The 23,578-nt window shown below is 37.4% G+C and overlaps 1 protein-coding gene across 1 annotated transcript in view; it reads left to right on the plus strand.

The window, feature by feature from the left end:
• tmeff1a (transmembrane protein with EGF-like and two follistatin-like domains 1a) overlaps window positions 1-23,578 on the plus strand; it is a gene marked incomplete at its 5' end in the record, with an annotated part of 89,125 nt that overhangs the window by 61,949 nt on the left and 3,598 nt on the right. The window contains 4 exons of the mRNA XM_030160674.1: window positions 2,692-2,748; window positions 7,200-7,323; window positions 8,167-8,328; window positions 10,333-11,556. Coding sequence (XP_030016534.1) covers window positions 2,692-2,748; window positions 7,200-7,323; window positions 8,167-8,328; window positions 10,333-10,417 — 428 coding nt within the window. The remainder of the gene's footprint in view (window positions 1-2,691; window positions 2,749-7,199; window positions 7,324-8,166; window positions 8,329-10,332; window positions 11,557-23,578) is intronic.

A 23,578-nucleotide genomic window follows, 5' to 3' on the forward strand; every position in this document is an offset into this window, starting at 1 on the left:
CACTCAAACACACACAAACACACACAAACACACTCAAACACACACAAACACACAACAAACACACGCAAACACGCACAAACACACACACAAACACACACCAAACACGCACAAACGCACACACACAAACACAAACACAAATGCACAACAAACACACACAAACACACACAAATGCACTCAAACACACACAAACGCACACAAACGCACAAAAACACACACAAACGCACACAAACACACACAAATGCACTCAAACACACACAAACACACACAAACACACACAAACACACAAACGCACAAAAACACACACAAACGCACAAACACACACAAACACACGCCGCTGTTTGTTTGTTTGTTTGTTGTCGCTGCTTCATCTCAGACAGAGCCAGACTCAGACAGCGAGTAAACACACCACCGCTGTATGTGTTTACCCTGCAGACACACACACACGCACACGCACACACACACACACACAGCTTCAACACCACCATCACCGCTGCCTCCTTCGGGCCCAGACGGTGCTCCAGGTGGTGGAGGTTCAGATGGACGGTGTGGAAGTGAAGGCATCGCTCCCACAGCAGTCCAACTAATGGATGAATCCAACAGATCCTGATCTGACGGAGGCTTCAGGAGGTGTCGGAAACATTTACAGACTTCAGACTCTGAAACGAACCTGGAACTTCCCATTCTGACAGTTCTACCTTTTATGTAAATATATTTGGATCTGTCCTTGAATCTGGGTTTCTTTTGGTATCTGGTACTTCAGCAGCTTTTTTTAGACCCAATATTAAAAGACAAATGGAAGACCCTGGTGCTAAAAGGACTGACGTCACCAAAAAAAAAAAAAGAAAAAGTCTGTTAAAAAGAAAAAGTAAAGTAAGATTCAGTTTTGTGTTCGTGGACAAATTCATTTGTTTTTTTATAAACAATGGAATCCTTTTTTGTCTACTGTCATCTGGAGTGTCCTGCTGTCTCCTGTGTCCTTTTGACGGACAGATGTGTTGTTAGTTTACATTATATTAACTCTGAATCAGCCCTGAGCATCGGAAACAGGAGTTGATAATAATATTTATCTTGTTGTTGTTGTTTTGTTGCTGTTGTCATGTTATTTTTCCCTCTTTTTTGTGTATAATAGGTTTGTAGGTTTGTTGTATATAATTTTTTGTTTCGTTTTGTGTCTGTGTGGTTCCTTATGTCGAAGTACATGTTTATGTAAATGTATAATTTAAAATAATAATAATTTAAAAAGTCTGTTAAAAATATTTCTAGGGTGGACTTAGTTAAATACAGCAGGTTTATGGGTTTTTCTATGAAACTGGTCCTAAAACAGGACATGGGGCTAAAAATTCAAACCAGATGTAGACGAATGTTCTGAAGCAGGTTTGGGTCTGTTTTAAAAATAAATATTTACTGATATAAAAGAGAAACTATTTTTCAGATAAACACATTTTTATATTATTTTACATTATTTTTTATACTAAAATCCGTATGTAACACAGTCAGAAGGACACAAAAATGATGTGCCATTTTGTCGAATACCTCTTTATTCTCTCACAAGTGCATTTTGGGAATTGAACTAATTATTCAAGGCAGAGTGTCTCGAAAAAATGACCACTGTTGCAAAATCATTCACGATTTCTTACTGTTTAAATGTTCAGGTTCTGCATATAACACCAGTGGACATGATGGGTTCCACATGTAACACCAGTGGACACGACAGGTTCCACCCCAAACCTGGAATGAGACTGAGATTGCTGAAAAACCCACATGTGTGGGTTAGAAAAACCACTAGGATCCACACATTGAACACAGTGTCTTTATTTGGAGTCTACAGAAGACCATTTACACATGTTTACACATCTACAGCACTGACACTGCACTGCACTGATTTAATGTCCATATTTGGGTCCTATTTTTGGACCCAATATTTGATTATAAATTCATTAATTATGGGATGGAACAGAGGGAGTATAATTGTATTACATTTATCTGAGGTCATCATTAGGTCCATCCTGGGGGTAAATATGTCTACATTTACCTTTTATTATTGGGTCTAAACAGATGGAACAGTGTCAGATACTAAAATAAACCCAGTTTCATAGAAGAACCCATATATGTTCAACTTGAATTGTCTAAAAATGTGACTTCAGTACTTTTAACACCAGGGTCTTCAATGTAAAAAGTTTATGTAAAAAAAAAAAAAAAAAAAACAGCTGAAATGTTCTATATTTTTAAAATGTTACTGGTAAAATTTACTTTTATGTTTTAAGTTTACATTGACGTGAGCAAAAAGTTGCCAAAAACACCCAATGTATCAAATGTGATACAAAACTAAGAGACGTTTGCATTTGTCATTATTTCTAGATTATTATGTTTTTATTTGACTGGTTTGATCCACTGGAAATCCTCTTGGTCTGAATATGGAACCTGAATTAAAATGACTTTAACATCTCTGCGATGGAGTTTTATTAGTATGATTATTAGCATTATCTGTATTGTTTGTTTGTTTGTTTGTTTGTTTGTTTGCACTACCCTGTGCTGTACATGTTCTTGCATTTTATCATCAGATTGTTGTAATAACCTGTCATTTTGGGCATATTCACAGCTTCATTCACCTTTAATGGTCCAGGATGAAGAGAATCCATATTAATCCATATTAATTTACATTTCTGCTCTCTCTTTTTGTTTTTTTCACAGCTGATAAAGATAAAATGGGCAAGAAAGACGACAACAGTCCCTTTAAAATAAACCTAGGTAAGAAGATCAATGATGGTGTTATTTCTGCCTTTATCTTTAGTTTGTCATTTTTTTCATCATGTTCATTTGTGACTGATAATAATATTAAGACGTGCCCTGTTTTACATGGTGCAGGTACCATATATGTCCACCAGGGGGAGTGTTACATTAATTAAACCACCATTTTCATAAGGCAAGAAAGGAAGTTAGTGTTACTGCTGAATTGTCTGGATAATGAGGGACCCTTAAAGAAATGGATCATCACATCGGGAGAAAATGTCAATTTATTTCTTGTCAGGATAATTTTATGGATAGATTTAATGTTGTTAGAATGAAAAACAGGAAGTTGTCATTAATTTACATGAGTAAATGTAATAGAAGTTATGATGTTTAAGGTCATCAACGTCGGATCAAAACAAGTAAATCTGCATCATTTTCCTTTAAAATAAGACATGAATACCACAGTGGATGTGTTTCATATATATTTAACACATTTACATACTTTATGTAACATATTTAATGAACATTTTGACATTTTCGCTGTAAACTATTGATGGAAACACCTAAATTTGACTAAACTTTATGTATTTTCCAAAAAAAGTTTTAGTTTTTTGCCAAATAGAGGAAATGGAAATACTTCTTTCTAATAAATCCTACTGTAGTGCACCTTTAAGTCACATGACCAATCAGCTGTTATAGTATCAAAGTATAAAACATGTCATGATGAGATGAATTTTGCCTTTGAATCATTCATCCATTTTTGGATCTTCTTCTCTGTTTAATACAAACATACGTCACCTGCAGCGCCACCTCGGCATTTGACTTATCCCCTAGCATTAGCATTAGCATTAGCATATTAGTGCTCAGGAACCAACTCCAGATCTTCATCAACACTGTGGTCATCAGGAAACAGTAGAATTCACCTCAGTACTTCAGATTATATTCTATGTCATAGGAAAAATGACCAGTTACAGATCAGCTTTAATATCAGGGGCTTTTACATTATTTGATGCTATTAGATTTCCTTGTTTCTTTAAATTTCTAACTGATCAAATGGCAGAATTATCCTCATAATATCACAACTTGTTTTTCTCTCTTTCTATAATATCTGTTTTTTTTATCCTCAGTTTGATCCTTATACGTTTTCATTATATTTTTGTTGTTCAGTGCAGTTTTTTGTCCTGTTATCTTTAGTATAAATGAGTCAGAATAGACTTTATTGTCATTAGGAGTACATCAGAAAAGAAGAATTAATAAAAATTAAATATAACATATAACATAATAAGATACTTATTATTATTTCTTATTATTATTTACTACTTTGCTACTTGTTTCTACAAGTACTTTTATTCTGTGATTACTAAACTATCTATCTATCTATCTATCTATCTATCTATCTATCTATCTATCTATCTATCTATCTATCTATCTATCTATCTATCTATCTATCTATCTATCTATCTATCTATCTATCTATCTATCTATCTATCTATCTATCTATCTATCTATCTATCTATCCATCCATCCATCCATCCATCCATCCATCCATCCATCCATCCATCCATCTTGTACATACTATAATATTGTATTATTATATAAATAATAAGATACTTTAGATTATTACTACTTTGTCATTTGTTTCTATTAGTTCTTTCCAATGTGCAGTTGCAGTTTTCCCCTGTTTTTTATAGTTATGTTTTTTTTTTTGTTTTCTTGTGGTATTTCTCATGTGTATATTCGGTGTTACATGTACAGACTATCCTTTTACAAAAATATGAATATCCTGAACAAATATGAACAATCTGAAATGTCTGAGGAGAAGTATGTGGAATTTGAACAATATTCTGCCTGTTACTAAATCTTTAAGTTGTCATGCACATGTATAAATGATCAACTTAGGCATAATATTGTGAAGTTTGCACTTTTTTTTTCTTAAGAATTTTCAGGTTGTTCATATTTGTTCATGTTATTTTAAAGTACGGTTCGTAGATGTAAACATTTTCAATGGAATTTTACTTTTTTCACTCAAAAACAGAGAAAACTTTGGAGTTGACATTATTTAGCAGTTCTTAACCTATTATTTATATTATTTTACTGGTCTGGCCCACTTTAGATCAGATTAGGCTGAATGTGGAACTGAACTGAAATGAGTTTGATAGACCTGCTTTAAATAAATAAACACAAACTCAGTAAAGACTGTAAAAAAAAAAAAACCCAAAACTGCTACAGTTTTACAGACTGATATAAAACTCCACAAACTCTTTCTGATGTGAGTTTGTTTTTTATTTTGGAATGAATCTGTATTCGATCAGATGTTCTGGTATGAGATTAGAATCTGTTTTCCAAGATCTGAGATCGACGAAAAGCAAACAGAGACGACGATGCGGTGAAGACGGAGCTGATAAAAACCATCATGAGGCTCATAAAAGCATCAGAGGATAAAGCTGCCAGGGAATCCAGGGTTCAGGATGTGGAATCTAAAGCTGCTGTAAATCCACTTTAACTCTGATGGTAAAAGCTGCAGTAAAACTCCAAGGACCAATAAATGCAGGATTAAACCCAAAGACAATCCCATTAACACCAGAGGACGAGAGAAAAAAAGGACAAATACCTCATTACTGGAGTCTTCTCTGTCTGGACCACAGGTGTCCTTTAACAGAAACTTAAATATTTGCACTGTCTTACATTTTCAAAACTGTTTGAGTTTCAGTTTATTTAATTTCATTTTTTATTTTATCATATCAAAAAAAAACCAAAAAACCAGCAAATAAAAAACGTCAAAAGTAAAAAAAAAAAACAAAAAAACATTCAAAAAGGAGCGAAAAAGTCTTACACGTCAAAATAAATTTGAACCAATCCTGCACAAAATGCAAAAATATTATACATAAAATAAACAAATAAATTCTGTCCATTTCATAGCCTTATTATGCCTATAAAAACTCTTCATTTAAAACATAAGTTGGCAAAAGACATTCCAGATCCAAAAGGACACTCCAATATATGGAAATAAATCAACCAAAAGCCCCCAAATATTACACAAACGTACAACGTCACTGTGACTCTTCAACGACACTCAGTGTCCGAAAACGAGCAGGAAGAAGTCCAGCCCACATTGTCCCGCCCCCAAACATGACCTGGCCAATCAGCCAATGGATACAGTCCATAACAAAGAAACAAGTAAAGAAAACTAAAACTTATTTTAGTTATTTATCCTATTTCTTTGCTCTATTTATTATTATTGTGACTTCTAATTTTTAAATTTTATCTTCTTATCCTGGTTTTTATCCCAGAGACTGTTTTTATCTTCTTGAGGTTTTGATTGTGTTTTATTGCATCTTCTATTGCATCTTCTACATCTTCGTCCCGTTGGTCACATGACGCCATAAACGCTCAGATTAGCGACGCCTCAATGCAGACGCAGTGTCTGAAGATCAAAGCGCAGATGAAACAGAATCCAGAGGGTTCTTTCGTCTGTGCAGCCCCACATTTGCATCGATATTAAAGTCCAAGTCTCTGAGGGAACGATTCCCCCCCAGTGCTGGCGGCGAACGGCGAAGGACGGCGGCAAATGTTCAAAATGAAAAACCCACAGACAGAGATGAGCTCTCACATTTAAAACACAGTTTGTAATTTAAAAAAAAACCCATTGAAACTTGATTATAAATGAGGGAAACTGTAAAGTTTTAAGCTTTAAGTGATGTCTGCAGGTAGAAATCATCCAAACTCTTTAAAGCAGTGATATTTGTCCTTTTTCAATGGAATTCTGCATTTTCAAACATTTCCTTTAGTTTTTTATTGTATTTATTTCAGTCTGAAAAACAAACCCAGTCCACAGATCCAGCACAGATTCTTGAATTCAAAGAAAAACTTTAAAGAAAACCCTCGGTCTGACCTATCAGGCGCACTGCTGCCCCCAGTGGCCAGACTTATCAGTGCAGGCCAAGGTTTTTGGACAAACGGACGGACGACCAACTGATGACAGTACCCTGCAAAAACAGATGTTAAACTACAGCGCCCCCATGTGGATGACGTATAATACTGATAGAAGCTGACATCCACAGGTTCTTCCACTAGGAGTCACCTGTGTTGGTTATGAAGGTGAACAAATCCAACCACATCTGTCCGAGTTATCGCCAAAACATCAAGGAGATCCGACGGTGGTGTTCAGGGTAAAAACTCCATTTGGAGGATAAAATAAATACAATAAAAGGAGGAGTTACAGCGACATTCAACAGATGATATAATACATCAGGTTTGTGTCGACGTCTTCCACAGGATCAGGTGTAAACGAACATAAAGGTGTGGAACTGAATGGGCAGGTTTGACTCAGATCATATGGACCAAACCTGGACCCCTGACCTTTGACCTCTGACCTTCAAGCCCTGACCTTTGACCCCTGACCTCCAGAATGACTGGACTGGGTCTGTGTGTAACGTGTGTTGGTGTGTGTTTCCCTCTGACTGGTTCAGAAACCACGGGTCTGGACCACGGTGACGGGTTCTACGCCGGGATGCCCATCCCCTGCGCCGACAGCTATGCCGGCTTCTGCGTTCACGGCAAATGTGAGATCAAGTACAACATGGCCACCTGCAGGTCAGAGTCAGAAATGTCCAGGTCGCACTGATGTTTTAGCAGTAGTATTAGACTGTAAAAAAAACCAAACTAAAAAAAACCAAAAAAAAACAAGTAGTGTTAGACTGTGCAGTTTACCATGTGCAATGTTTGGTTATTGTTATTATAGATTATTATTATTATTATTATTATTATTATTATTATTATTATTATTATTATTATTATCATCATCATTATTATTATTATTATTATTATTATTATTATTATTATTGTTATTATTATTATTACATTCTTATATTACTAATACTTATATATTGTTGTTATCACTACTATCATTATTATTATATAGTGCAGAATATAATAGTATAACATAATTACTTATCATTATTTATTATTATTATTATTATTATTACTACTTTATTATGTATTTCTACAGGTACATTCTAATGTGCAGTTGTCTGTTTTCCACTACTGTTTTTATATTTATTACTTATATTAACGTTGTTATGTTATTGTCACTATTATCACCTTATCATTACTATTATTATTACTTCTGTTGTTATTAAACTATTTGGTCTTGGTTTAGGTTTAAATCATGGTTCAGGTTTAAATCTTGGTTTAAATTCTGGTTTAGATCTTGGTTTAGGTTTAGGATCAGCTGGTCTTGACAACAAGACTGTTATGTCACTGATGGAAATCCTCCAGGTTTTGCTTTTTTTTTTTTTTTTTTTTACGATGTGCTGATGTACTTATTACGATAAAACAGGGTTCCTTCACCTCACGTCTTCTTTCTGTTGTTTTTCGTCAGTTTCTTTCATCTTACGTCCACGTTGACGCCCTTTTACCAGTTTTTATTCTCTACAGGTGCGATGCAGGTTATAAAGGCGCTCAGTGCGACGAGCCTCAGGACTTTAACATCCTCTACGTGGTCCCCAGTGGACAGAAGCTGCACTACGTCCTCATCGCCGCCATCATCGGCGCTGTGCAGATCGCCATCATTGTCGCCGTGGTGATGTGCATCACAAGGTAAGACCAAACAGGGTAAATAAATACAAAAACACTGTTTCTGTAGTTTTACAGCTCCGTTCATAAACTGTGACCACAGGTTTTCACTTCATTTCCTCGCTGGTTTGTGGTATTATTTTGAATTAACAAAAGAGATGTTTGATTCATGACAACTGTTTTAGAAACATTATTGAACATAATAATGATGAGAAAAGTCTGAGGTTATTATGTTCAGATCAGATATGGAGGATTTAGAGAAGAATGAAAACCTGCTTCAGCTCTGGATCGTCCTCTTATCATGTTGATAGATAGATTTATGAAGCATGGATGTACAGAAAATGAAATGAGATGAGAGGATATGAAGTTAGCTGATAACATTAGATGAGATGAAATGAAATGAGCTAACATGAGATAAAATTAGATTAAATTAAATAGCATGAAATTAGGTGAGTTGAGATGAAATGAGATATTAATGATGTGATAAAAATGAGATAAAATGAGAAAATATCAAATTAGATGTGATAAGATGAAATGAGATGATGTAAAATGAGATGAAATTAAATGAGATGAGATTAGTTAACATTAAATGAAATGAGATTAAATTAAAAAACAGGAAATTAGACGAGTTGAGACTAAAAGAGATGATATTAATGAGATAAAATTAGATAAAATGACGTGAGATTAGCTAACATGAGACAAAATAAAATGAAATTAAATAACATGAAACTAGACAAGTTGAAATGAAATGAGATAATAATGACATGATGAAAATGAGATGAAATGAGATGGAATAAAATGATATGAAATTAGATGATAAAATGAAATGAGATGAAATGAGATTAAATGAAATAACATGAAACTGGACAAATTGAGATGAAATTAGATATGAATGACGTAATAAAAATGACATAAAATGAGAAAACATGAAATTAGATGATAAAATGAGATGAGATTAGCTAACATGAGATTAAATGAAATAACATGAAATTAGACAAATTGAGATGAAATGGGATTAGATATTAATGATGTGATGAAAACAAAATGAAATGAGAAAATATGAAATTAGATAATAAAATGAGATGAGATGAAATTAGATTAGCTAACAGGAGATAAATAAGATGAATTGAAACAACATGAAATTAGACATGTTGAGATGAATTGAGATTATACTGAGATAAAATTACATAAAATGAGATGAGATTAAATTAGATAGTATGACAATGAAATGAGACAAAATGAGATGAGATTAGCTAATATTTGATGAAATGAGATGAAATGAATTAACATGAAATTAGATGAGTTGAGATTAAATGAGATTATATTAATACAATAAAATTACTTAAAATAAAGTGATACTAATGAGATTACCTGACATGAGATTAATAAATAAATTAAATTAGACATGTTGAGATGAAATGAGGTGATATTAATGAGATAAAATAAGATGAAATGTAATAACATGAGATTAGGCGAGTTGAAATGAAATGAGATTATATTAATAAAATAAAATTAGATAAAATGAGGTGAGATTAAATTAGATTAGCTAATATGAGAATAAATTAAATAAATAAAATTAGATGAGTTGAGATGAAATGAGATAATAATTAATGAGATAAAATTAAATGAGATGAGATGAAATGATAGTATGTTATTAATGAAATGAGATAAAATGAGATGACCTGAGATAAGATATGATGAGATGAAATGAAAAGAAATGAGATGAAGTGAAATTACATGAAATGATGTTAAACGGGTTGAGATGAGATGAAATAAGATAAAATAATTCTTTCTTAGTCTTTTATTATAGAGTAATAACATTAACAGTCAAAAACAATATAATAAATCGGTGATAAATACTTAAGATCAGCAAAATAATACAAGAACTGTAGTCGTTCTAAACACAGAATGATAAAAAAAACCACACATAAACCATGTAAGTAGAAGATCTGTACAACATAAACTGTATGTAAATGAATAAAAGCCAAGATGCTAATTCTACCACTTCCTGTTTCTGTCTCTAATCAGGAAATGTCCAAAAAACAACAGGGGACGTCGGCAAAAACAAAACCTGGGACACTTTTCGTCAGACACTAACTCCAGGATGGTATAGCCGCGATTGTCGGATTGTTTTTGATAAGTTTTTTTTTACGGCGTGGGAATACCATTTTTAAAAGTATGGCATTATCTTCACTTTTTTTTCTCTCCTGGGAAACCGAAAAAAGAAGAATGAGAATATTTATTTAAGGGGCCTTATTTCCGACTTTTTTCTTAATTTTTTTGGGCAGTTTTGCTATTTTTTTGGTGTTTTTTTTTTTTTGTTTCTTTTTTTAATGGACAAAACCCCTGGAGCGTCCTCTTTAAGTCATTCAAAGTCGGCGTCTTGTTGTTTTTCCAGTTTGTCGCAGGTTTCATCGCGTTCTGAGCGAACGGAACGCCCCCGGTGGAATGTGATATTTATCGGAGGTTCTGGTTTCAGTTTCACTTTTCCTTAATGATGTGCAGCTGATTCACCAAATGCAGATGGTTTTAGTGTTTTTGAATCCGTCTGTTCACACCTTTTCTTTAATATGGAGTTTCCTGTAAAGACTCACTGTGTTCCGAAAAGCTAACGGTTTAATTTATTATGAACATTATTTCTTTAAGCTAGTTTTTACGTCTTGTTTTTAACCTTGATTTCAGATGTTTTTGTTTGTTTGTTTGTTTTTCTGAATCCTAGTTCCTGTATATTCGCATGATCTTGTGAAAACTGTGTACCGTGATGTAGTTTTAACCTTTTAAAAGAAAAGCCAACGGAATGACGCCTCCGTGTGGCGGGAATGTGGGAGGTCGTACTCGTGATTGGAGGACGATGACGACGGGGCAGGAATGAAATCCACGTTAAAGGAATGTAAAATGTACGAAAAACAGTTTAACCCCTGAAGAACTTGTAGACTCGTAGGTGGGAATGTTCGCTGAAAGGAACAAAACGACTGCACAACTTTAATTCTGTTTCCACGTGAACAGAAGGACCTCGGCTTTTCTTTGAATGTGAGGGACTTTTTTCTTGACTTTTGCTTTTCTTTGTCGGTTTTTAGTTTTGCTCCTCAGCGAGAAACCTTCGAAGCACAGAGGATCCTTCGCTGAAAAACACACATCGGTGGTCGGCGCTTCAGTTTTTGTCCACAAATCCATGGGAAATAACAGTAAAACCTGATCAAACTAAGCTATCTAAGGCAATAATTTAGTGCCAAAATTTGTGCGCATTGAACCGTGATGTCGGGTAAAAATCCATCCCAAAAATATTGACCATATTCCAGCACGAATGCAACGTCAGTGTTTTAGGGTTAAAACACACATGACATCAGCTGTGGTATGGAGGTTCTGTCCTGCCAAACCTCAAGGTTTCCTAAATGTGCTAATGGTTTTAATGGTTTACACATGAACCCTCCAGTATCCGCCCAACCTTCTCCTAATCATGTCAAAATGGTTTTCATAGTTTGTTTTTCACTTTTTTTGTATTTCAGTTGAGCCCTAAACAAAAAATACCAAATACTCAATAACTGTCATATTTTAACCCTTTAAATCTCATGTTTGTAATATAAACAAACCATACTTTTTGATGCAAAAAACACAAAACATCTTTTCTCCCTCCAATATTCTCCAGAAAAATTGCATTAGTTTTGTTTTTTTTCCCTCCTGTCATCTGTCAGTGATTCCTATTATTATTCTTTGTGGTTCTAGGTCAAATGTTAAATGTGTCAGTGTGTATTTTGTACTCACTTGGTCGAAGAGTGTTAATGTAGGAATTAAACACTGTTTATTATGGGATGGATTTAGTAGATGGATCACAATTTTAAAAATCAGGCAAAAATGAACAACTGTGAATTCAGACCCCCAAAAATTATGAAAAACAATCCGACCTTTAACAACATAAGTGTAAAGTGTGTATAATATGCTCACCTGGACCCGGAGGGTTAATCACATGCCGTGAGTCTGACCAGAGGATTTGTCGATAATAACTGAAATCCAGTAAATCACCGTTTTACGACGGCGTATTAGGGCCACGTATGAAAATAAAAACACCTGTCACTATGAGAATAAAGTCATAAAATATCACGATAAAACCTGTAATTAAAAATTAAAAAGTAATTTTTAAAAAATGCATAATTTAATGAAAATAATGTCGTAGTTTTATGAGATTAAAGTCGTAGTATTTTGAAAATAAATTCTCAACAGTACGATAAAAAGTTATAATTATAAATCTTAAACCTTAATCCTTGTCGACTTTCACTTCTGTTGGAGTGGGCAACAAATGCTAATGTGTTGATGGTTAGTGTATTGCTAATAGTCTCAGTATTTGGTGGGTGGGGCTAATAGTCCTCAGTATTTGGTGGGTGGGGCTTATAGTCTCAGTATTTGGCCTTGTGTGTAAACACCAAATGAAAGTAGAACCTCACAGAATGTTCCAGTTCTACTTTATTAGACCAGTGGGTACCACTGTATCCTGGTAAATTAGGATATTTAAACACCTGTTTTTAAATTATGACATTATTCTCATGATATTATGGTTTATTCTCAAAATATGATGACTTGAGTCTCATAAAAGTACATTATTCGCGTTAAATTGTGGTTTTTTCAAAAACAACTGTATTCTCGTAAAAAATTATGACTCTTTTTGTAATCGACTGCAGTCTCATAAAATTCCAGGTTTTATCTCGATATTTTATGACTTTATTCTCGTAGTGACGGTGTTTTTATTTTCGTACGTGGCCCTAACACACCGTCATACCTTTGCTCGTCTAGTCCAGATTTTTCTGGTTTTAGTGACGTGCAGATAAATCCACAAAGACCGGTTTTACAGCTAAACAGAGACAGAAGAAACCTGACATGAAACCAACAAAAAAAAAAACAATCAAAATGAGGAAATGGGAGTGTTCCGTCCCGTTTCATGAAAATGCCTTTTCCGCGTTGTTCCGCGTGTTACCGAGGTCACCGTAACACCACATGTTCTTATGCTGCTTATGGCGTTTTTGTGCTTTTTTTTTTCCAGCTCTGTCTTTTTTCCACTCGTCTCTGAGCTCGTCTGTTTGTCGTGTAGAAGTTCGCGTCTGTCCGACCTCAGCGCCCTCCGACCCTCAGAGCATCTGTGTTCAACATTCCTCTCATCAGGTTTTCACACTGAATAAGACTTGATTTGACTTTTAATGCTGGAATTTCATCCCAAACCAAACTTTCTCTTCATAAAGTCCTGCAATGACGCTGTCAAATGAACTGACTGACCCTAGAACTGGATGATTGCACTGTTTTAACCTTCATTACAGTCAAAACTGTGTTTTTCCATCTGAGAACAAACTGATGCAGAGATCGTTGACAGATACGTCTTCATCAGACAAACTCCACCGCCTCTGGCTGTTCATTTACTTGCAAAGTCATTAAATTTGCATTTTAAGTCGTGTTTTTTCCCCTCGGTATATGACGGAAATGTTCCCTCTGACTTAATTGTGAGTTAACTTATGCAACGTTTCACTTGCCAATTAAAAAATAACAAAATAATTCAGCTAAATACCAAATCTAAGCCTGGAAGACCGCCGAACATTCAACCTGAGGGAACGTTTACTGGAAAAACAGGCCATTTAATGACCAATTAGAACATTAATGAGTGCAAATGAGTTCGTTCACTGCCATCACCTTTGCATCATGATCACGTGAAAATATTGTTGATGGAAAATTTCTCCAGTTATGATACGTTTGACCTTCAACTGCTGTGAAACCATCGTTCTGACTGTTTCGAGGTATCTGTTCCAGTCAAACGAACATTGTTGTTTGTTCAAGAGCAAGGTTATTATCATTTACGAAAACTAACAAAATGACGAAAACTAGAATTGAAAAAACATTTTCATTAACTGAAATGAATAAAAACTATAATTAAAACAAAAACGATAACTAACTGAAACTGTATTGTGTGTTTACAAAACTAACTAAAACAGATAAAAATTATGGATAAAATTCCTTTTGTTTTCGTCTTTGTCAACACCGGATTGATATGAAATCGATTTATTTCCCTCAAACAATTTTATCTAGCGGCACCATACGACACTTGACGGTCCGTCACTTGTGGTTTCCAGTCGTCTTCTGGTCCCCACTCTACCTGGAAACATGGAGGCTAGAGTTGGGAGAAAGCAGCAGAGTCCTGTCTGGGATTTATTTGAATAAAAGATATGAAAAAACTAAACTAAAACTAAGTATTTAGGGGGAAAAAAGAAAACTAATAAAAACTAAACTAGAATAAAAAATCCAAAACTACTACAACCTTGCTCTGGAGTCTTATGGCTCAATCTCCAAATAAAAACACCAACATTTAGAGATTCTGTTTTCAGAAAACTGTCTTTCCAGACGTCGGATACAGCGAAAAAAAACCCCAAAAAAGTCACATCATGATACAAATGTAAAATATCAGTATTTGGTGGAAAAATGCTGTGTGTTTGTGACCCGTGGACTGTTCTGTTTTTCTAGAATTTCTATACGACCGTTTTGTCAACTGTCCTCGTACTTTTGGTCGTATATCGTACGTCTGTGCTCAGCTGGTCTTTAACCCTTCGGTATCCCACCCATAGAGGTCCTCCTAATCACCTTATGTACATCATTTGTGCAGTGTTGTAGTAATATATAAAAAAAATCAGTTTGTTTTTAATTTTTTTTTTTTTGTATTTCATCAAATTGAGCCATAAACATCAAGACCATACATTTTTTGACCCCCCCCAAAATTCTACATAAAAATTGGATTGTTTATTATTTGTTTTTCCTCCTGTCATATGTTCTTGAGTAACACCAGTGTTGGTTCATATTCTTACTATTTTTGGTTCTAGGTCAAATGTTAAATGTGTCAGTGTGTGTTTTGAACTCACTTGGTCGAAGGATGTTAATATAGGAATGTAGTGCTGTGTTTCCTCTACGTGGTATTGACTTGAGTCGACTCAACTCGGCTGTTTTTCCGTTTCCATTTTGTAAAAGAACCTGGAATCTCATATCTGGTAACATTGTTTACAGTGGGATGATTTTAGTGGATGGATCAGAATTTAAAAATGTGACAAAAATGAACAACTTTTCCGACCAAAAACCAATTATGACCAAGTGGTTCCAGGCACAACAAGCCCCGCCTTTTGCACGTATTGTATCTTATTTTGTCCTTGATCCAGCTGATGTCATCATGTCTATGTGTGTGCTGATGTCATATCAGTTTACTCTACATATGTGCCAAGTTTGAAGAAAATTGAAACAAAATTGATGTTTTTATAGACATTTGAAATTTCACCCATTATAAGTAAATGAGAGAAAAAAAAGACTTCATAATTTCATTAAAAATTTGAACTTTGTCCTACTTTTCCCAAAATGTAACCACATCTATTCTGGGTCACTGGGAATCTGTAAACCCAATCTGGTCTGAATTCAACCAATAGTTTTGCCACTAAAGTGTTAACAAACAAAGAAACAAACTGAACCAAAAACAGAACCCCGTGCCTCTCCTTTGGGTGTAAAAATTATATGGCCTTTAAAAACCTTAAGTACAAAGTGTGCGTATAATGCACACCTGGATACCGAAGGGTTAAACGTCTTCATAGAAGTCACTGGTACAAACATAACTGTTAGATTCGTCTGTATTCATGCGTCAATGGTAAAGCTTTGCTGCTGGTTCTTGTCTACGCTCATTGGTCAGTTTTGTCAAATCCAATTGACAGTATCATGAAAAACGTTAACGCAGCACGAGCTAATAACACGTCCTGTAACTCTAACGTGCCATCACATCTGAAATCCGACGTTTGGAATAGATTTGGAGGGAAAGTCAGACAGAACGTTAGTTGTGTGAGTGAAAGTTACGATATTGACGAAGACGCTGCAGCAGAACCACCGACAACATGCAAAGCTAAGACGCTAGAGGCTAACAGCAGCTCCCAAACAGTCCACATAGATCAGCCACTAAAGCGCAGAACAGATCCCACAGAAGTACGATAGAGTGTACGACATGAGGTAAGAACCAAAAACCAGCAGGTGAAGTAACGCCGAGTCCGTCAGACAGACCTCAGGCCTCGTCAGGCCCGTACTTTTCATCCGATGGATGACGGTTTGTGTACATTTTTCGTCAGGGCTGAGGTTCGGGCAGGTCCTTCTTTGTGTTTGTTTTTTCTGTTTTCTCTTCCAATGCGGGAGTTTTTCCGTATCTTCGTCTACACGTCGGTACTGTAGCTCCTCCCCCTTCCGCCCAGCGATGTGTTTCTACTTGTCGTCGACCATGGCAGCCGTGAATTCTCTAAATGTGACTAGAATGTGTTTGACATGTGAATATTCTGCATGTAGACTTCCAGAGGCTGTTTTGGGTCTCTGCCAAAATAAAAAGCAGATGTTTTTTTTAACGTACAGTGGCTGATGACGTGTCTTTGGACTCAGATGTTCCTCTTTCTCTGGGATGGTTTGTCTTTCCTCTGTTTCCTCTGACTTCAGACCCTTCTCCACCAACATTCACAGGAATTTTTATTACCAGGGATTTATTTACCAGGTTAAAGAACACCTGTTCATCTGTGTGGTCTGTGTTTCCAGTCGTCCACTCCAAGTCCTGCTGAAAAAAGGCCTGTACAAAATAAGAAAACTAAACTAATTATTGGGTTAAAATGTCTTAGTTCAAGGAAAATTATCTGCCAGTGCAGGAAGAAAACTGCACTTATCAAGTTTTCTTAACCCATAAAGACCCGGTGTTACTTTTCCTGCAGTTCCCAAATGAATTTTTTTCTTTATTTAACCTTTGGTAAGCAATTTATTATCGTTTGGTATAATATCATCCTCAGTATTTTGCATTTCTTCAATAAAAATCATGTATTGTCCAGTCCCTCCAGGATTTCGCGGGATTTTTTTTTTTTTTATTGTTGCGGCCTAAAATGCCTGATTTTGTGGCAGCTTTTCCAAAAAATTGCGGTGGAAGTTGCGATGATTTGAGGCTTCTTTTATTAAAGTCACAGGAACATGGGCATTTGCAAATTACCTAGAACAGTCTTTTTTAAGTTTTTAGCCTTAAAAAGCACCAGGAAGGAATGATTTTAAACAAAAAAGACTTTTTTTCATTCATTCATTTATTTGTTTTGAGCAGCCAATGAGAGCGGAGCGTCACAGAACACCAACCAATGACAGCACAGTGTCATAGAATATAAGCCAATGAGAAAGCAGCGTCACGGAACATAAGCCAATGACAGTGCTGCGTCACAGAACATAAGCCAATGAGAGTGCAGCGTCACAGAACGCGAGCCAGTGAGAGTGCAGTGTCACAGAATGCCAGCCAGTCAGATCATAGCGTAACAGAACATGAGCCAATGAGAGCGCAGCATCACAGAATGCCAGCCAATGAGAGCGCAGTGTCACAGAACGCCAGCCAATCAGAGCGTAGCGTCACGGAACGCCAGCCAATGAGAGCACAGCATCACGGAATGCCAGCCAATGAGAGCGTAGCGTCACAGAACATCAGCCAATCAGAGTGGAGCGTCACAGAATGTCAGCCAATGAGAGTGCAGCGTCACAGAACGCCAGCCAATCAGATCATAGCATCACAGAACGCCAGCCAATGACAGCGCAGCGTCACAGAATATAAGCCAATAAGAAAGCAGCGTCACATAACGTCAGCCAATGAGAGCCCAGCGTCAAAGAACGTCAGCCAATGAGAGCGCAGCATCACGGAATGCCAGCCAGTGACAGCATAGCATCACAGAACGCCAGCCAATTAGATCATAGCGTCACACGTCAGCCAATGAGAGCGCAGTGTCACAGAACGCCAGCCAATGAGAGCGCAGCGTCACAGAACGCCAGCCAATCAGATCATAGCGTCACAGAACGTCAGCCAATGAGAGCGCAGCGTCACAGAACGCCAGCCAATCAGATCATAGCGTCACAGAACGTCAGCCAATGAGAGTGCAGCATCACAGAACGCCAGCCAATCAGATCATATCGTCACAGAACGTCAGCCAATGAGAGCACAGCGTCACAGAACGTCAGCCAATGAGAGCGCAGCATCACATAACATCAGCCAATGAGAGCCCAGCGTCAAAGAACGTCAGCCAATGACAGCATAGTGTCACAGAACGCCAGCCAATCAGATCATAGCGTCACAGAACATCAGCCAATGAGAGCGCAGTGTCACAGAACGCCAGCCAATGAGAGCGCAGCGTCACAGAACGCCAGCCAATCAGAGCGCAGTGTTACAGAACGTCAGCCAATGAGAGTGCAGCATCACAGAATGTCAGCCAATGAGAGCGCAGCGTCATGAAACATCAGCCAATCAGAGCGGAGCGTCACGGAATGTCAGCCAATCAGAGCGCAGCGTCACAGAACGTCAGCCAATGAGAGCGCAGCGTTGCGGAACACCAGCCAATTAGAGCGCAGCATCACGGAACGCCAGCCAATCAGAGCGCAAAATCACAGAACATCAGCCAATGAGAGCGCAGCATCACGGAACACCAGCCAATTAGAGCGCAGCGTCACAGAACGCCAGCCAATCAGAGCGGAGCGTCACAGAACGTCAGCCAATGAGAGCGCAGTGTCACGGAACGCCAGCCAATCAGAGCATAGGGTCACACATCCTGAGAGCTTGATCCTTAGTTTTTCTCTTTCCTGTTGTGCTGTTCCACAGTTATAACAAACATTTTTTGTAATAAATAACTTATATATACAAATGCAATGGAGAACAACATCACTTTCATCCAAATACATGCAGCATGTTATTAATCAGTCCCTCCAGGATTTCGTGTGATATTCTTTTTTTTTATTATTGCGGCCTAAAATGCCTGATTTTGTGGCAGCTTTTCCAAAAAATTTCGGTGAAAGTTGTGATGATTTGAGGCTTCTTTTATTAAAGTCACAGGAACATGGGCATTTGCAAATTACCTAGAACAGACTTTTTTAAGTTTTTAGCCTTAAAAAGCACCAGGAAGCAATGATTTTAAACAAAACAGGCTTTTTTTCATTCATTCATTTATTTGTTTTGAGCAGCCAATGAGAGCGGAGCGTCACAGAACACCAGCCAATGAGAGCGCAGCATCACATAGCATCAACCAATAAGAGCGCAGTGTCACAGAACGCCAGCCAATGAGAGTGGAGCGTCACAGAACGTCAGCCAATGAGAGCGCAGAACAGACTTTTTTGAGTTTTTAGCCTTAAAAAGCACCAGGAAGGAATGATTTTAAACAAAACAGGCTTTTTTCATTCATTCATTCATTCATTTGTTTTGAGCAGAAGAAAAATGTAAACATTTTTAGTGTACAAGGAACTAATATCAGAGCAAATACATTAATAAAGATGATCAAGACAAAAAAACAATTACAGTCTACTCTCGTTAAACTGCCCGCCGTTATACCGCCATTTTCGCTCACCGCCGACCAAAAACCATTGCACAAAAATCCCCAATGCATTATTCCATTAGCTACCGCCATTTCCGCCTATCGCCTTCCGCCTATCGCCATCTGCCAGCCCAGTTCCATGCACAAACAACACTTATACCATTGATTTCCCGACCGTTATACCGCCAGCGTGATTGCCATCGAGTACACATAAATTTTAACAATGCACTGAAACAAACGCGCCAGACGCTGATCGCGACAAGCTACGAGTAGGTCTACGGAACGGCCACCGTTCATTTATCGCAGAACACTCAGTAGGTCAGGATGTCGGGAAGAGGACGTGGGATTAAGCCAAAGCCTCAACATGATGGGGTGTCATTTCCCGACACGGTATAATAATGCTTAAAATGTTTCCCCACTTTAAATGATCCCTTACAACATAACAGAATCCAGATTTATTTAGAAACGCAATTAGAACGGGTTAACGGAGGCAGCATAGACATCATATAGTAAAGACATGCACATTATGGACGCAACCCGTTGTAACGCCATATTCGCTATACCGCCAATTTGGCCGTGAACGGAAGTTGGCGGTATAACGAGAGTAGACTGTACCATGTACACTAGTAATAACAAAATAAATTCAGTATGTACTGCTCAAAAAGGAGTGGGAAGAAGAAAACTGATTAAATCCCACCCCCATCTCACATTTATACAACACAACACATGAATTTGGCTCCTTAATGATATAGTCGTATATTCAGGATTAGGGTTAGATGGGTTACATGCACACACACACACACACACACACACACACATGCACACACACACACACACACATGCACACACACATGCACACACACACACATGCACACACACATGCACACACCACACACACACACACACACACGCCCACACACACATGCACACACACACATGCACACACACATGCACACACACATGCACACACACACACACACAACACACACACACACACACACACACACACATGCATGCACATACACTTACACACACATACGCTCACACACACACATGCATGCACATATACTTACACACACACACATACGCTCACACACACACATGCACACACACATACATGCACACAGACACACACACACATGCACAAACACACACATGCACACAGACACACACACACATGCATGCACATACACTTACACACCACACACACATGCACACACACACACACATGCATGCACATATACTTACACACACCACAACGCTCACACACACACACATGCACACACACACATACATGCACACAGACACACACACACACATGCACAAACACACACATGCACACAGACACACACACACATGCATGCACATACACTTACACACACACACACACACACACACACACACATGCACACATACACACACACACATGCATGCACATATACTTACACATACACACACATACGCTCACACACACACACCACACAGAGAAGGACAGCAGCCTCCACAGGTTCTTTCTCTTCTCTTCTGTTGCCTTCTACAGTAGATCTGCTCTAACTTTGACCCTTTCAGCTCCTGCTGTTGTCTGGATCCAACAGCCTCTGTCTTTGGGACTTGTCTCGTCTTTCCTCTTCCAGTTTCAGCCGTTCTCTTACATGTTGAAAAGTGTCTGTGGAGCGTCCACGTTCGTTTTGTTCCACCACAGTATCGCAGGCAGTGCAGAACAGTATACTTCCGCTTTTGTGTAACACATCTGGAAACTGACTTGAACGAACTTTGGCGGTGATATTTGTCGGTACATATGAGTTTTGAATCGCACATGTCTTCATCTTCTCAACCGTCAACAAGGAAGTGAACATGATGACGTACATGTCACGTAGACGGGTGGGCGAAAGGGGGCTAAGGTGATTAGTCAAATTTGCAGAAAATTTGCGGTGATTGGACGAAATTGCAGCACCGCGCAGAATTCGCTGTGATTGGTTGAATTTGCGTTAATAGTTGCAATTGCAACATCGCGAATGCCTGGAGGGACTGATTGTCCTATATTTAATTTACTGGCAAGGCAGATTAATTAGTATAGCACAGTTCATACACAGGGCAATTCACAGTACTTTACAAAATGGAAAAGAGACAAATTAAAAACACATAATTATAATTAAAACATAATCAATTAAACGTAAATAATAATCAGTTAAAATAAAGTAAAACAGAAGAGGGCAGATAGAACCCTTTCAGATCATGTAGATGTTCATAAAAGCTCAGATTAAAGTTAATTTTCATTATATCAGAAACAGAGAAAAATGAAGAAAAATGTGACTTTTTCAACAAAATCTGTCATTAACTGAACGAATAATATTTAATGCTGTGTGTGATGCAACTGTTGAAACACAAATGATCCTGCACTGCAAATTATTTGGTTCTTACCAAGATTTGAAAAAAAAAAAAAAACTAAAATTTAGAAGTGTTTGATCATTTATCTTGTGTTAAAGGGCTCATATTGTCACGAAGGGAAAAAGAGGACTCAAATGCACAGTACTGAAGGGAAAAAAATAACAAGTTTATTTAACAAAAAATGAAAACCAGACAACGAAAAACCTAATACAAAAACTAAAGTAGAGTCCATAGGAAAAAACATACAAAACCTGAGTCAGAGTCCGTGGATGAATATGATCAAATGTCCGGGCTATGGAAAGGAGTGAGGAGTAATGGACCAGCGCTGCATGGCTGCAAACCAAAGCCTTAAATAGGCTGAAGGTAATTGGCTGCAGCCATGCAGCGCCAGCAGGTGAATCTGATGATGAAAATGAAAAGGTGGAGCTGAGGGTCGCACAGGCACAGGTCCATAACCAAAAGGGAGGAGCAAAGAGTCACAAGCACAGATCCTGACACATATTCATCTAAACCCACTGTTCTTAGTCTGTGGTTCCTTTCTTGTGTCTTTGTACTCTAATAGTTCAGACAGTTTGAATTTGAACCCTCCAGCTGCTGCAAAATTATCTGTAGATTCATTTGGACAAAAATCTGGTGGATTTGTACAACCTGTTTGAATTCCTTCTTCATTAGTTCTGTCTATAACTAGTTATGACATTTGCACATGTTGGTTTTGTTCATTTTTTTCATTATTTTGTCGATTTCTGTTCAGTTTTGTTCCTTTTTTTAATTATTTTGCTCGATTTTCATTGGGTTTCTTTCATTTGAATTCCTCCTTAATTAGTTGCGTCTCTAACTCGTTCCGTCTCCACATTTGCTCATATCAGGTCCAGACTTCAGACCAACATTTCTCCAGTATTCTCCATAGTTGTTTGTCGTCATCAGCGGTTGTAGTCCAGACTGAAAATATGTCCAAACTTGGAGCCCATTACCTCAAATGTTCAGTTGTCGGTTGAACGGGACAGAGCGGCACAGCCAATAACCTGGAGGGGGCGGGGCCTGAAGTGTCTCCTGCATATTTAAAGGGCCAGTGCTCCAAACCACCTTTCTGGTGTCATTACTCAGAATAGGGTTGAAGATGGACCTGTGAGTTGAATGAATGAAGAATTCAGAGCCAAGTAGAGCATTTACAGTTTATGGAGACCACAGGGAAACGTGGGAAAAGGAAGAAGAACATTAAAAAAAAAAGACAAATATCACTGCTTTACGAGTTAATTTCTTATTTGAAGTGTTTTCTTACATCTGTTTATTTCTAGATTGAAGAATCTGAATTCAACAGATCTTGTCCAGTGAAATTCTCTTTCTGTATGGACAGATATGTCACTAGTTTTAGTCCCTTTTTCCTCAGGTTTAGTGTTTTTACCTTGTTCTTCCACAGCCCTTTTTTCAATGAGAGGAGCTGTGTGATGGGGGGGGCGCAGACTCCGACTAAAGCCTGGTCTGTTTTCTTGGCAGGTCCTCGGCATCTCACGTCCATTAAACTAAACCTTCAC

The sequence above is a fragment of the Sphaeramia orbicularis genome, chromosome 17 (assembly GCF_902148855.1).
Source record: "Sphaeramia orbicularis chromosome 17, fSphaOr1.1, whole genome shotgun sequence".
NCBI classification, from domain to species: domain Eukaryota; kingdom Metazoa; phylum Chordata; class Actinopteri; order Kurtiformes; family Apogonidae; genus Sphaeramia; species Sphaeramia orbicularis.